Below are 14,929 nucleotides of genomic sequence, written 5' to 3'. Positions count from 1 at the left end.
AAGCTGAAGGCATGGCACTAGGTAGGATAGAATGGGTTTCGTCATGTCCCGACTTAACACAGGATAATCAACTCCAATCTAGATACCAGAAACGAAGCGGAAAGAAGATTGGTTCAAACAGACGCCAAGGGATCATGTATATATAAAGATCAAAAAATATCAAAGTCACCAAGCACCTCACACAGCGCTGTAGTTACACTTCTCCACGCTCCGCTTCTGATGCTCCAAATTATCCTCCGCCATCATCTCAGCATCCAACTCGATCTCATCCATCTTGGCAAGAAGCTTTATAAAGCCTTCATCATCAAGGTCCTTGAGTGCCCTCCGAAGCCATACAAGACGCGAAATCGGAGGTTCAGTGGATACGGCTTCAAGTCTATCGCCGAGTGGCCCATGCAGCACGGGGTCCATGACTGTGATTCTGACAGCGACAATCAAGGTCTTGGACTTTGGTACGTTGGCGGACATGTATGATCTATATCGCCACTGGTAGTTGGTCTCGATGCTATTGACCATATGGAAGATTCGGCCCTTGTCGCGGGCGGTCGCGAGGTAGAGGCTCCAGTGGTACTGGCGGACTTTGTTGATGTTGGAGACTAGGATGTAGAGACCGTTTTGCTCGAAGGTGGCGGGGTCGTTGGACATGTTTGGTACTTTAGGGTTGGGTGGGGATCGGGGTGTTGAGATGGGATTTGGGTTATTGTCCTTTTTTTTCGCAATGAACTCAGTGTATATGAAGGGATATATAAAGATCATGAGCTGCGACAAATAAAAATCAAGACCACAGGTATCGCTCTATTACTGATGAACAATAAGGAAAGGACACCAAGGCGCGAGCAAAATATATGGGAAGAGAAGAAAGTCACGCAGGGTTACCCTAACCACCTGGTGTCAGCCTTGATGGTGCCTTGGCAAAGATTGCCCGGCTAGCAAAGGCCCTGTTCTTAGAAGAATCAATGATGGCTTCTTATTTCTTGCGCCGCAAGAGGCTCAGCGGCTATAGATAACCAGCATGTTATTGGTACCAACTGTGCCGCGACTCATTGAGAGCCTGTAGCTCTCTGGGCTGCAGGAGATTTCGTGATAAGGCAGCTATACAGAAACAGCATCTGAGCTTAGATAAATAGGCCACAGGTCCCCGGAGCATGATTAGGCGCCTGGCATGGAATGCACTCCTGCTGGAATATGAACTCTGCTGTGATTGGCCGGTTGAGAATGACCCGGGCAATCGTTGTTCCAGGAGGGTTAGGTGATTGCTTTATTGGCTGGCCCTCCCCCCAACACCAAAAACCCTCCAAGCCCCTTCACCATAGAATATCGCCAGAACTCTAGCCTTGTGTCTCTCATTCGGGCGCTGCCAGTATTTAGTCTTATTTGATTGTTCTTGCACCACAGCAAGCGCCGGGATCGAGACTGCCGCCGTTATTGTCGGGTCCCGTCTATTTACCACGCACCTTCCTCAAATACCTAGTTGTCCATAATTTGAATGCCCGTCGATCATACCCTGGAACTTGAACCTACCAATTAGTATAATCTTTGAAACAGACTCAAGATCGTATCGCTCAAATGGCGCTTGTTCAAGCTGCCATAGACATAATCACCAAGGCCGACTTGTCACCAACCGAACATTCACTCCTCAAACACTTCGTTGAAGGCGCGGTAGAACCAGAAAGGGCAGCAGAACTTAATCTCAAGTGTCCAGTCATCAACGTCTAACGGGGAGGCTGCGCTACGAAAGCTCAAGCAGCAATGGCGGAGCCTTGTTTCCCTGGGTCCGTGTCCTTAGATACACCTTGTTGCAGAAAGCCCGCTAGATGTCACCAGTAACTGTCGACGATCCTATCCCACAACGTGCTCGAGAGTTAGTGCTTCAGCGAGATGGCCGTGACTTTGCAATGCAGCGGAATCCAAGTCATGTCCCCGGGTCGATCGTGGAGCCGGCACATGTGCTCCCGCCATCATCTGTACGCGGCCTCACAGAGGTGAGCCTGCTTCTACCCACCACCATACGAATGCTAACGGCGGCAGAACAACATGCGGCCTCTTCTTGAAGCATTCCTATCGGGCGACGTTGTCGCCACGCTTACAAACCTCTTCCACGCGCCGGCGGATTCGAATACCTACCTCAAGAATGTTCTGCTGCTGCCGCCCAGCATCCACAGAGCATTCAGAGCTGGGCACGTAGACAGCAGACCGAGGCTCGACATCAGGAACAGCCCGCCCCCACATGAGGATGGCCCCATGAAGCACTGTGTGGTATTTCCCTAGCTACTTATGTGCCGGAATACAACCACACAACCCTAACAGTGACCGCAGTATGGATTGCACCCACGGTGACCCGAGCCCGTGTCAGGCCTCTATCTAGGAGATGGCACTCGGCTAAGGAGCACACTTCACTTTTTCGAGCTTTCAACGACAGACACCGAGAAGCTTCCTTTACCGAGCGGCTTTCTCATGAACGTCCATTTCCGGTTCGCCACCGCTCTTCACTTGTTCTATGTTGAGGACAAGGCCGCAAGCGGGTGGCCTCCCAGGCAAAGAGGTAAAGTACTGCAAGCCGCCGTACCACTACAACACCACTGAGAGGCCTTGATCAAGGTTTCACCCTCCCGCAACCCATCATATCCGGCTTCTTCAGCCTCTGGCGCCTCCTACCAACCCGCTTCCGGGCGTTCTGCTACACCCTCCTCAACAAGCTCGGCCGGCGCCTGTACCCCCTCGAAGGCGACGTCTGGGCCCAGCGCCTCCCCCTCGGCCTCTACATGAAGCAATGCACGCGAGCACCGCAGCACGAACCCAACGATTCAAACTCCTGGCGAGACACACAACAATCCTAGCGCCCCGTCTCCTCGACACCTGGGAAGTCAACGGCGTCACAAATATCCTCATGACCCACCTGCCCGGCCAATACCTCGGCTCAGTCGCGCACTTCCTCTCCTACGCCGAGCGCGACGCCCTAGCCGCCGGCATCCGCTCCGTCCTCGCACAGCTCCGTTCCATTCCAAACACCACGCCCTACCTCATCGCCGATACTCTCGGCGGGCCGATAACAGACCACCGCATCCCCGAGGACACAGGTGGCCCGTTCAGCACAGAGGCCGAATTCAACGCACACCTCACCAGCCACCTCTCCGTCTCCTTCGAGCAGATCGTGCGCGATAACGGCCTGCCATATCGCGAGCACAAGCACTTCCCGCTCACGCACTCGGACTTCCACCACAGCAATATCCTCCTTGAGCGGGGCCGTCTGAGCGGGAGTGTGGACTGGGAATCCGTGGCCTTTAAGCCGGAGTACTGGGAGTTCACGAAGGCGATATATTGCTGCTGCCGGATATCTGGCGGCGCGTCTTTGGGAGCGAGTTTGAGGGGGAGTTGGCGGTTGAGAGGAGGCTTTGAAGGGTTACGCCGTTTGGGTGTGAGATGGATACTTATCTCCGTAATCTAAGTTTTCGCCGAGACTTTGGCACTTTTATTTGTTCTCGTGGCGTTTTGCACTTCTATTTCGACAATCAATGTAAACAAACGAGTAGATACTCAACGCCTTCTTCAATTCGAGAGTAGCCTGAACAAAGTGCCCCACAGGGAAGGTGCTCGGTCGGAAGCAGGCCTAAACTATCCATTGTTTCCAATACCTACATGATCTTCCAGAGTTATCGTTCTAGACTGGGCCCCATCTCCCATACCGTATGGAGACTGGGAGTCAAAATGGAAACGGTTGTATCCCCTGGTTTTTATAGCCTCAGACTTAGAGACAGTTGACCTGCATGCACAATGACCAATGGCCGGAGATGGGGGATGTGGGCAGGTGGGACGGGTGCGGGAGACGCCCCTGTCTGGCCTGGGGCTCCGTGCGTACCCTTGCTCCTAGCTAGCCCTTAGCTAGCGTGAGGCTCCATTGATGCGCTGGCAGTTTGTACCCCGCATGAGCACCAGTGCTTAGCAAGGCCGCAACTTGCCTCACTAACAGCCAACTTTTGTCTACCAACATTAGCAACCTTCAATAAATCCACCGCTCCAAACACGTCAAGTCCACCCATCACCAACCAAACCACTTTCGCCCTTCCACCACCAAAAATTCTCAAAAACAATGCTCCTCTCCAACACCCCCATCTCCTTCACCCCAAACACGCTGTACATCATCCTCTCCGACATCGGCTCCGACCGACAATTCCACTGGGAATTCTACCTGCACAAGTCCCCTCCCCACGACGGACACCAAATGCACCTCGTCAACAACGCGGACACAAATCATGAGTGGGAGTACGTTTCGCGGGCAACGCCCGCGGGAACTATCCCAAAAGACATAACACTCCTTGTTGCGTTAGAAATCGCGAGTATGGACCCGGTTCTGCACAATGCGCTAGATGAGCGCCTGGCGAGAGTTTCGATCGAGGGGCCCGTTACGCGTCGGGTTTGGATGAAGCGGGCGCTCAGGGAGTTGGACGAGGAGGGGTTTATCTGTCTTAGTGGGAAGGTGGATGAAATTGAGCTGGAGGCTGAGACGTACGCGGTTGAGAATGTGGCGAGGGGGGTGAGGAGTGTTGAACGCAGTGCGTTTGGCATTCTTGGCTAAACTATCTAAATCTCAGTCCGTAGTATCATAAACAACGGAACGTCGAGCCCAAATGACAAAAAAGACAGGCGTGGATAAGAATGGGACAACCTTGGAAAGACATCATATGGTCCAAGCATGGACGACAAAAGGCATCGTCGACTAAAACAAAAACAATGGCATAATGATTCAATCATCAACACTCCGCCATCGGTCCTTGACCAAGCAGTAACAAGAAAAGAATGAAGCCGCTCCGCTGATCTGATGTTCAAAGGGGTTCAACGGCGATTCCCCTTTTTCCAGCGCCCTCATACAACTCCTGACAAGCAGCGCGAGCCTCAAGGATCTCCTCCTCGGACAGTTCAACAGGTCTCAACTTCTGATACTGGTCCTGGGCGTAGTGCAGATCAAGGACAAACTTGAGCGTCTCGAGGTTCGGAAGAAATTTGCTGTCACCAAAAGCCCGAACCTACTCCTTCTAGTAGGCCGACCGACAAAGCGCAATCGGGCCGCGGAAACTCAGTGGCTTGAGACTCGGCGGAAACCCGGCATACAGCGCCGGAAGAGCCAAAGGCTGATCAAACACTTCGCCAACGGCGAGATCGAGCATCTCGAGATTCTTCATCTCGACCAGCGAAAGCGGGAGGCCGGCCTCGTTGCACCAGCCGGAATCATGCTTGATCTGCGTCGAGTGGAGCGTGAGCGAGGTCACAGGTTTGACGACATGGGGCAGTTCCATCCACATGCGCTGAAAGGTATCGAGGGCGTCGTGCTGGATGATCTCCAGCGTGCGGAGGCGGCTTTCCTCACCCAGTTGGTGGTCCAGTGGAACTGGAGGGTTGTACCTCCTGCGCGCCCATTCCTTGGCGAGATCTGGGGTGTTAATGTGAAGGCCTGCGGAGTTGGAAGATAGCCGCTTAAGCGGGATTTCGCCGCTTAAAATCTTGTTCACGTGCTCCTGGCACAGCTCTTTGGATGTTGGGCCAGCAAACCGCAGTCCGCACGTGTAGTTCAGGACGAGATGCTTGACGCGCCCGTGGAGAAGGTGAGGCGACCGGGTGAGTTCGGCGTACGCACCGGAGACGATGAGGCGCTCGAGCGGCCAGTGCTCAGGCATGAGTCGGTCGTTGAGGGCTTGGTCCCAACCACTGTCGAGCTTCAGGTCTTGGACGCCGGTGAAGTGGTCGCTGAGGATGGCCCACTCCGCGTCCGAGGGAGTGCCATCGGCAATGAGCAGCTTCGAAGTGTCCTTGGGAATGTTTTTGAGTTGACCGAGAAGCTCATTGCGATGGTTGGGGTCTTGTTCGCGGCTCGGACCCTGGGCGATGACTTTCGGTGAAGCCGGATGGGGAGTGTAGCTGCGGCGGAACTGCAGTGTTCTTGGGAGGAGAAGGGGGATTCGAGAGCGGAGGCGGTTCTATTTGACTCGAGTTAGAGAGACCAAACGATCAGCAGTGGGAAAACTTACAATGATCATGCTGAACGATAAAACGGAGCTTGCAGCTCAATGTTGATAGAAAGTTGTTAACGACCGTAGTGCCACCTGGTGAAAGGGTAGCAAAGTAAAGAGATGATGATATGGAGAACTCGACGGTCGAGGGGGCGAGCGAGGAAATATCGGTGATGAGAGTCGCGCCTTCTTCCAGAGCTTCGGAGATTAGTACCTATCACCGATCCGATGCAAGGCCAGTGAGCCTGCCATGTGAAAAACCTGGCGGGAGAAAGGCCTTGAAGAAGGTGTAGAAGAAAACGTACGTAGTAACAAAGATAGGGCACAGGTCACCTTGTCATATCTATCTATTGATGTTCAATCGCCATTGACGGGATAGGGCTTGAGTGGAGGTATTTTCTGAGAGGGACCCGGCGCGAGATTACCCTACGACAGAAAAGCCAAGTCAACAACGGAAGGCTGAAACACGAGTGAAAGTAAACAAGATACCCCTGAAACTCCGTCTTTAGAGCAGGACCAATTGGGTGACATGAAGAAGGCAACATACAAGTATTGTACAGTTCAAGAAGGAAGGTGCACCGGACCAGAACGCCCCCGCGAAATGAAAGACAACATAGCATGGGCTAATCGGTTGAGCCCTGGGGCCAATTCCTCAAGTGGTTCTGAAAACCCGTGAAGAAGCAATGGTCTTCCCAGCGAGGATGAAACGTATGCACCTTGATATCCCGTTTTAGAGCCTCCTGGCGCAAAAGCATACAAACAACCCAGGCCTTGCGGAAGGTCTCCGCGGCAAAAGCCCCGTGAACATGATCCTGGTCCAGGACAAATACAAGCTTTTGAAGTCTTGGCAGGTATTCATCGTAGCCAAACGCTTTGATCCACTTGTTCATTTGCTGGCTCTCGGCGAGCCAGGCGGGGCCGCGGAATCGGAGGAGTGTGATGTTCGGCGGCAGGAACTTATACAGATCATCGACCCTCGCGGGGAATTCGAGGCGCCCCCCAATGGTGAGATTGAGTGTGCGCAATTTGAAAAGCCGCGGGAACACATGCGTCAGACCCATCCGGGGAGAATCTTTATCCATGGCGGGAAGCTTTCTATGGATGTGGTGGTTCGCCTGCTCCGGGTGCAGGTTGATCCACCCCCTGTCGATGTCCTCCTGTGGTGTTGGCGCTCGCAGAGTGAGGACACGGAGAGACTTGACAACGTGTGGTAATGTGGCGTACATGCGTAACAAAGTGTCGCAGGCACCGTTGTTCACGATTGTCAGCATGCGCAGGGAGCTCTGTTCCTCGAACACCTTCACTGTCGCCTGTTTCCCTTCTGCCGCATGCCCGAAAGACATCCCTCCGCAGTCGGCTAGGATGAGCTGCCTGACTTTGCCTCCCAGCAGATCCTGCGAGTACGGGCCGATCTGCAGTTCTCCCATTTTCACACCCTGGATGACCAGGGTCTCGACTGGCCACGGGAGCGCCAGGGTCTCGTCGTTGATCTTCATGCCCAGAGTTTGAGTTCTAATGGTTAGGGTGCGCACGCTCGGGAATTTTCTTTCGATGATAGCCCATTCTTCAGGCGATGGAAGTTGGTGTTCAATGATCATATAGTTGACTCCTTTCCCCGGTGTGGACTTCAACTTGTCGCAGAGAGAATCCGCGTCTCCATCGGGCACTATGCACACGGTTCTCTGGTTGTTGTGAGGGATGGTTTTTCCGTAGCGCCAAATGACGACAGGGGTTCTTTTCTCTTGGACATTGATTTTAGCGGGTCGTGGAGTGGACACAAACTCATTCTCAAAGCCTTGTTGTGTGGAAGGGAGGGAACCTGGTGGACGAGAGGGGGGGACGGTGGAGAAGCCCCGATGTAGAGTTGTAAAGGTTCGAGGTCGGAATCGGAAGACCAGTGTTCTCATCATTCTGACAGGATTGGGGATGGAGGATTGGTCTGGATTCTAGTCGCTGATCATGAGAAGTCTTCTTAGGTCACGTGGTTGCTGACTAGGAATCGTATGCAGTCGTTTATTGGCTGGCCAGAACCACCCGGGAAATCTCTGTGGGGCCGCTTGGCTGCTCGTGGATGCCTCAATCCTCAGGCGTATAACTTTTACTCCCCCCCTGTGCTTGAAATACTTACAACACCCTTAGGATCTCCTCGAAACAGGAGATTGCACCAGGCGCGGTGGACAAGTCCCTCCCAGACCGATCTTGACAGTCGCCGGTGACAAGCTCAAAATGGTCAGGTAACAGCTCGCGGACTTCAGCGCGCATACCAGTTCATGTTCTACTCACAGTGTACAGAAGGATGCGCTCATTCTGAATTGGGATTGATGCAGCGGCGGCAACGAGCAAACGAGCTGCATCTTGGCCGTCGGCTATAGATGCTTCAAAAAATGCTATAAGCCTCCAAAGAGCTAAGGTTAAGGAAGCAGTGAAGCTGCTCCGCTTGTAGGAGCTTCTCGCAGGTCTCAACGCCAATATAGCCGTTTGCTCTGACGACTACACTCACCAAGCCGAAAAGAATTGGTGGATCCTTTATATTCATGGAATCTGAGGATAACCTTGGAAACATTGTGATGGGGTCAATCTACTGATGTCGCTTCACCGGGCAAGGTATACGCTGCTCGCTGCTCAAGTACCCGGAGCCCCGGGCGTTGGAAGGAAAGCACACCTGCAAAAATATCAGCCCGACGATTGGGGCAAGAACGGACGTTAGACCACGAGCCTGGCTACGCCATTGGGCAGCGGGCTCAAAAAGGCTTGAGAACAGTTTCCAAGGTTGCATTGCGAAGTCAGGTCAAAAGCCTACCATAGCCTTGCGTACATTTTCATACCACAATTGCAAACGATTGACGTAGAACAAAATCAGTAAGTAACGGTACTAGGGTCCGGAAGCTCATAAGCCCGAATAAACTCCTCCATCGTCTCCACAGGCTGGACATCAAGATCCTGCGCAGTGAGAACCCTAACACCGGGCTCAAACCACTCACTTGGCGGGACATTCTCAAAGTAATCCATCATAAGCGCAAACTCCTCCGCCCACCGCGGCCACGGCCAGAGCTTGTCGTAGTCTTCTCTCGAGATGCGGACGAGCTGCACCTCTTTACCCCTTGCGCGCGCCCACTCAACCACATACTTCTCGGCCGTCCACTGCGCGATACTCGCAACGACCAGGGCGCCATTTTTGACCTTCTCCGCGGGGCTGGAGACAATCGCCTCAATAAAGGGTGTAAGATTCTTGACGTCCCCGATAAACGGGATATTCAGCTGCGGATTATACGTAATAAACTGGACGTATTTCTGCGCAGTCTCGATCCAGTACGGCCGCAGCGACGCAACCTGGAGGTTATTTCCATAGAAGCAGACAAGTATAAACGTCGTCTTTTTAAGGAGCTCCGGATACTCCGTGCGAATAAGCTTGTCAACATCGAATTTCCCATCAAAATGATAAACGGGGTACTTCTTCGTCGACTTCGCCAGCGTACTCCAGATATAGTGCTCAAGCGTCGGAACGCCAGCAGCAGCTTTGACCATGTTGAACCCCTGCTGCCGCTCTGTGTCGCGCGCGACCTCGTACCCGTCTTTCTGGTACAGCGCCCAGAAGTCCGTCACGGCGTAGATTATATGCGAATCTTTGAAGGCGGCGGCTACGGTGTCGAAGTCGGTTAGGTCGGCTTTTACGACTTCGACGCCTTGTGCTGCGAGGGATTTTGCGGCTGCGCTGGAGGGGTTTCGGGTTAGGCCGCGCACCCGGTAGGCGGGGTTGTTGGTGAAGGCTGCGATGACGGCTTGGCCTTGCTGGCCGGTTGCGCCGACGACGGTGACGAGTTTGGTGCTCATTATGTGTAGTGGATGCAACTGAAGCTTTAGCAGTGATGGAGGATGGCGAGGGTTACGAAGATCGTGCAGTGGGGGCGGGGGTCCAGGCCGTTCTTATGCTGAGGATGGGGAGGGGTCAACATATCGAACCCCGCTCTTCGTCTTCAAGGCCTGGTCGGTGGAACTGGATCTGGATTGGACAACAGGCGACTTAGGTCGTTACACAGCGTGGGATCCGTGGTTCAATGCCTAATCAGAACGGCATCATCTACTCATTCGAACATCCCGCAGAAAGGAATCGCCGGACAGACGCGATCGGCCAATGAGAGCGCTGGCCCATATGCAGTGGACGCCCCTTCTCATATAGCTTAGTCTTGTGCTTTAGCGACAGCCAGTCGGCTTTCGATTCCCGAATACGGCCTCCGAACTGCCTTCTGTTCTTTTGATTGGGTGCAGGCAGTATGGATATGGATCTCACAGGATGGTTCCTTGCGGAATTGGCTCTAGATTACATTCAAAGTATGAAATCTAATTAAGATCAATCATACACAATTAATGACAGCGTGGTGCTCATGACTTTGCGAAATCAACAAAAGCTACGGCTGGAGGGAGACCTGAAGGTCCCAGCTCTGATTCCTCGTAGAGGTCATCTAGATACTAATAGGCATGGTAGCGTATCCTATCAAGTAGCGCCATCAAACAACATCTCGCGCGTAAGATATCTTCGCACGGCAGGATACCTCTCAATATCTATAGACACTGTCAGCAGCAGTCCAGGCGCAGGCGCAATCCGAGATCACAGGGCGAGACAGTAACAAACCTCGAGCATAGACGTCCTCGACCCCCGTCAGACATAGAGGCTTAGTCTGAATGTAAAAGTCACTCTCATCGAACTTATCCCTATTCCTGGCGATCTTCAAATATAGCCAAATGCGTTCAGCCGGAAAATCGGAGAGGAATACCATGAGCTGTTCCCGCACGGCGATCTTCTCGCTTCTGCTGAAATTGGTCAGTGAGAGGGCAGAGTCCATCTTCGCCCTGAGCATGAAGAATCGGCTCGCTTGGTCGATATCGTTCCAGAAGGTCTCTAGGGTTGCGTCTAATCGAGGTGTGCGTAAGCTTATGGACCCGAAGACCGTCGGAGTCCACAAGGAGCGAAAATACAATCCTTACATACCAGGCTTAAGTAGTTTATATCCCTCCGGTAACACCGGTATACCGCCTTTGTCTAGAAGCTGCTTTCCAATCACATCTCCAACATGCAGTGCCATGTGAATGCGAAATCTCGCTTGGCCAATGTCAAATGGATTGATTCTGGGCCTCGCAGTCCCTCCTAGATCGCGAAGGACATTCTCGAGTTTGTGAAGGTACGAGCGTCGCAGATCGGAAGGATGGTCGAGGAATCTTTTCATTGTCGGTACCTCACTCTCTAGGTAGTGCTTGAGACTGGCTCTGAGCGCCGCTGGGGAGTGATAAACGATCGAGGGAACAGCGTATGCCTCTTCTAGGAACAGGTTGTTGATTGTAGTGACATGCGCGGTTGAAAGTCTGAAGACCCGGAACTGGAAGATGTCGTCTTTGTGGAATGAAGGCGGATTGCTGTTCCTATCTTTGTAGGCGACTTCGCAAGGGCGTATTGGCAGGTCCTGTAAGATGGAGCCGGCCTGGTCTGGGTGGAGATGCTGGGCTCGCAAAGCGGCCTCCAGTGAACGACGGAGAGTCTCGGGAAAACTGTCTTCTTCGCCACCTCTTGAGTGTTTCAGGAGGTGGCTTCTCAGTACGATCATGAGTTTCGGCGTGACGGGTGCAAAGTTGTGGTACTGCGTGTAGACGATGGCGTTCCTCTTCCCTGTGACGAGGTCCAGGTTTTCAGAGGACGGCCCTTCAAAAATTGCATATGCATTCTGGGTCAGAACGAACTCCCCTTCGGCGTCGCTAGGGCAGCAGAAAGACATAAAGGTCCAGTTGACGTGGAGTTCAAACATCAGCGCATCGTCCGGGTAGATCCTCGAACCCAGCGTCTTCATCCACTCTTTTCCACCGTTCATATCCAGCTCAAGTATGTGTCGGAGGTTATTGAACCAGACATCGCGAGGCTTGGTAAATCCCTTTGTCTCCATGTATGTGCGCATGCGGAGCCAGTCGTCAGAGTCATAGTCGTCTATCTTGTCGCGATTGTACCGCTCGAACATAGCCGTGCCCCGGTACTTCATGAGAAAGAGAAACTTGCGCAGTGTATTAACCTCCGTTCGCTTCAATTCGAGTGTATGGCCCTTTCCAAAAGCTGCACGCGCCTTCCGTAGCGCCTCGCTGGCCTGTGTTTCTAGTTTCGACAGTTTCTTCTCCAGGTGGTACGGATTCTCGTCGAATCCAGGGTCCCGATACATGTCGACGAGAGCGAACTCGGTTGAAACAGGTCGCTGAGCGAGAACTCCCTTGTTCAAGTCGACTTTGTTGACGATGAAGTCCCGTCTTCTTCCTCGCTTCGCGGGTGATGCTGCCGGCGCAGCGGGGGGCTGTTCTTCAGGTGCGAACTGCCGCAGCACGAATTGCGGGATAAAGTGATGGTTTTGCGGTCGGGCGCTCATCTTGTCAGGAAATGCCGTAGATGAAGTTGAGCTGGTCAAGGAGGGGTTCAGTCTGATATTCGGCGTACACTCGATCAGGAAGGATGGCAAGCGGCAAGGCCGGGTATGTGTTGCTCACGGCCCTCTTAGGCTTGCCCATGTGACAGCAACGTCCACCCAGTTACATTAAGTTCTTTCCCAACCAACACCTGGCCAGGCATCTTACGCCATAATTCCAACAGTTCATCGGGCTTGGGACTTACTGGTTCAGAGCTCCCCACTCGATTACCCTTGTTTTAATGGGCGGCTAACTCTCCAATCGCAAATCCCCACAAACATAGTGCTTCATTGCAAGCAGAACCATGTACCTACGGAGAGGATTACTAGCCCCGCTTCAAATGTACCGCGATTCCTGAAGTGTATGTCAACCGCATCATTCGGAAATGTTTGCTCAGGCCGGGTTAGTGTCACGAACCAGCGTGTACGAGCGGGAGGATCGTCGAATTCCCGCCCGGCGACGGGCCGATGGGCCGAACCCTTGGATGCGGCTTAGAAGACGGGACGGAGAGACATGAGGCGATCACGATCACGGCCTCTGGCCCTGCCTCCCTAGAATATCTTGTCATCATATTTCTGTGACCCGGAGTCCACCATGGCAGTAGCTCTGTCTGCGGAGTGCAACCCCGGGCTTTTATATAGGTAATAAGGTACCGCGACCCAAATGTAACCGAACGCACAACTGACTCGATCTGAAACTAGCCCTATCGCACTGGCCAATAGCCGTAGCAGTAGGAGCCAGCGAGGTTATTCTTGGCCTGAGCACAGGTGCTTTGCCCCTTTCTGGAGCGCTAATGCTGCGCCGTCTTGAAAACCCTGCGGCTCAAGCCGCCCAACTCGGTTGCCTAGAAGTTAGAACATTGAATGGCAGATTTTGAAGTACAATTGAGATTTTCATCCAGCTCACTGTAGACACCTTCAGTCTCACGAAGAACCGGCATATCCGACCTGACCCTTCGCTACGATTTGAACGGTTCCGGGCAGAGCTCAGCTTGCCAAGCTAGGCCCAGGGACAATGTCCAGTGGAGCACGGGCACATTGAAAATTCTTCGGGAGGCGCCTGCAGGTTAATACTAGCTTACGTTCATCGATAGAACGCTGGATATGGAGCCATTTGGCTTCCAGTGACTCACGATCGCCCTTAAGTACCTGGATGCCCACTTTGCCGATCTCATCCTCAGCAACCACCCGCTTCTCACTCCTCCACTATCGTCACCATGGACGCCAGCTTCTTGAAGGGAATCAAATCCGCATGCGTATTCTTCCCGTCACATCATCTACTCATGCATTCTTCCAGACGCTAACCACTCTTCTTCCCAGTGTCTCGCCCTCGCGTTTTCCCCGGTCCAAGACCGCCTCATAAACCCTTCAACACCTGAATACGATTCTCTCATACACTCCCAAGCACACGATATGTCCGCTCCGCTCGCACCTCCCTGCTTTGTGCAGCCAACGATGGCCGAGGAGCTAGGTATCGCCATCGGCGCGCTAACCTTCGCGCCTGCAATGATGAAAGCAGACTCTCACCATAAGTGTCCTTTTGCCATCCGCAACGGCGAGCACGTTACGTGGATTGGCAAGGGCGCAAACGAGCTTGACTTCCAGAGTGAGGATTACGAAAAGAATGAGTATGTGATTATCGATGTTGGAATGTTGGATGAGGGGGTTTATAGGGAGTTTTTGAGGGGTTGGGAGGAGTCATAAAAGTTTGCAAGGGCTATTGAGAAGTGCCTGGGAACCTCGTATGTTGATCATAATATCGGCGGTTTCAGTGGAGTTCCGGCCCATCGAAAGGGCCATGAATCACTATACTGGGCCCTCATAGCAAGTTGCCGCTTGGGGTAATGCACACTTTGAGCCTTAGCTAAAGCGCCGCACAAACCCACAACAACATCCTTGCATTATCTACCGGCACGATATCATGTAAATCTAGTCGGTTGGAGCCGAACGTGCCGCAGGCGACGTTATCTTTCTTGGTCTTTATGCTCACGACCTCGAGTAGACAGAGCCAATCAGAAACTTTCATTAGAGATCTGGGCACCAGTCAGTTCCAACAATCACCCGAGAGCGATATCGTATTTTGTTCCAAGCAGGCCAAGCTCCTCGTGCGGGGACACGGGAAGCACATCCAACAAGAACCGGTGGAGAACGGGACTGTCCCATGGATGATACCGATCGATCGGCGTCAGGCGTCTGATACCGTAATGCTTAGGCATTCTGAACCCTTGTGGCTGATACTCTCTCATATTCCAGGGTATATAACAAGTTAGCTGACATGTATTGCTGTCGATCGTAATCTGAGCTGTCGTTCATAAGATATTCTTGAATGTGGACTTGATAGGGCTGGCAGTAGGCGATGATCGGGTCTTGACCGTAAAACCCGGCCAGCGTCTACATGACTCGCAAGACCTAACCTTGTAAACTCTATCGACGATCATTCTAGCCAGTGGGACCTTATGAGTGGCAGGTACTCCAGCAAATTATCAAGCACAG

General features: G+C 52.9%; 8 protein-coding genes across 8 annotated transcripts; 3 read left to right on the top strand and 5 right to left on the bottom strand.

The window, feature by feature from the left end:
- Positions 1 to 177: 177 nt before the first annotated feature.
- Positions 178 to 645, bottom strand: BDW74DRAFT_179213 (uncharacterized protein; the record flags this gene model as incomplete). The annotated part of the gene is made up of 1 exon (XM_073729405.1): positions 178 to 645. The coding sequence occupies one exon, from the start codon at positions 643 to 645 to the stop codon at positions 178 to 180; it is 468 nt and encodes a 155-aa protein (XP_073582845.1).
- Positions 646 to 1,566: 921 nt separating this feature from the next.
- On the top strand, positions 1,567 to 3,396 carry BDW74DRAFT_168577 (uncharacterized protein; the record flags this gene model as incomplete). The annotated part of the gene is made up of 8 exons (XM_073726857.1): positions 1,567 to 1,659; positions 1,703 to 1,772; positions 1,825 to 1,982; positions 2,029 to 2,256; positions 2,344 to 2,542; positions 2,599 to 2,710; positions 2,821 to 3,300; positions 3,357 to 3,396. The coding sequence occupies 8 exons, from the start codon at positions 1,567 to 1,569 to the stop codon at positions 3,394 to 3,396; spliced, it is 1,380 nt and encodes a 459-aa protein (XP_073582844.1).
- Positions 3,397 to 3,923: 527 nt separating this feature from the next.
- On the top strand, positions 3,924 to 4,694 carry BDW74DRAFT_32198 (uncharacterized protein). Its single transcript, XM_073732515.1, has one exon. The coding sequence runs from the start codon at positions 4,088 to 4,090 to the stop codon at positions 4,571 to 4,573; it is 486 nt and encodes a 161-aa protein (XP_073582843.1). The 5' UTR covers positions 3,924 to 4,087; the 3' UTR covers positions 4,574 to 4,694.
- Positions 4,695 to 5,030: 336 nt separating this feature from the next.
- Positions 5,031 to 6,029, bottom strand: BDW74DRAFT_179209 (uncharacterized protein; the record flags this gene model as incomplete). The annotated part of the gene is made up of 2 exons (XM_073729404.1): positions 5,031 to 5,969; positions 6,021 to 6,029. The coding sequence occupies 2 exons, from the start codon at positions 6,027 to 6,029 to the stop codon at positions 5,031 to 5,033; spliced, it is 948 nt and encodes a 315-aa protein (XP_073582842.1).
- A 596-nt stretch (positions 6,030 to 6,625) lies between these two features.
- On the bottom strand, positions 6,626 to 7,912 carry BDW74DRAFT_179208 (uncharacterized protein; the record flags this gene model as incomplete). The annotated part of the gene is made up of 1 exon (XM_073729403.1): positions 6,626 to 7,912. The coding sequence occupies one exon, from the start codon at positions 7,910 to 7,912 to the stop codon at positions 6,626 to 6,628; it is 1,287 nt and encodes a 428-aa protein (XP_073582841.1).
- Positions 7,913 to 8,605: 693 nt separating this feature from the next.
- Positions 8,606 to 9,858, bottom strand: BDW74DRAFT_155101 (uncharacterized protein). The gene has a single exon (XM_073724784.1). The coding sequence runs from the start codon at positions 9,831 to 9,833 to the stop codon at positions 8,859 to 8,861; it is 975 nt and encodes a 324-aa protein (XP_073582840.1). The 5' UTR covers positions 9,834 to 9,858; the 3' UTR covers positions 8,606 to 8,858.
- A 445-nt stretch (positions 9,859 to 10,303) lies between these two features.
- Positions 10,304 to 13,019, bottom strand: BDW74DRAFT_155100 (DUF4238 domain-containing protein). The gene is made up of 4 exons (XM_073724783.1): positions 12,855 to 13,019; positions 10,990 to 12,791; positions 10,633 to 10,911; positions 10,304 to 10,562 (listed from the first exon to the last, which is right to left on the bottom strand). Exons 2-4 carry the CDS (start codon positions 12,398 to 12,400, stop codon positions 10,495 to 10,497), a joined length of 1,758 nt encoding a protein of 585 aa, XP_073582839.1. The 5' UTR covers positions 12,401 to 12,791; positions 12,855 to 13,019; the 3' UTR covers positions 10,304 to 10,494.
- A 308-nt stretch (positions 13,020 to 13,327) lies between these two features.
- Positions 13,328 to 14,649, top strand: BDW74DRAFT_155097 (uncharacterized protein). The gene has a single exon (XM_073724782.1). The coding sequence runs from the start codon at positions 13,850 to 13,852 to the stop codon at positions 14,138 to 14,140; it is 291 nt and encodes a 96-aa protein (XP_073582838.1). The 5' UTR covers positions 13,328 to 13,849; the 3' UTR covers positions 14,141 to 14,649.
- The last annotated feature ends 280 nt before the right edge of the window (positions 14,650 to 14,929 follow it).

Source organism: Aspergillus multicolor (assembly GCF_047715735.1).
Source record: "Aspergillus multicolor strain CBS 133.54 unplaced genomic scaffold BDW74scaffold_16, whole genome shotgun sequence".
NCBI classification, from domain to species: domain Eukaryota; kingdom Fungi; phylum Ascomycota; class Eurotiomycetes; order Eurotiales; family Aspergillaceae; genus Aspergillus; species Aspergillus multicolor.
This window is presented reverse-complemented; position numbering and strand designations above follow the sequence as displayed.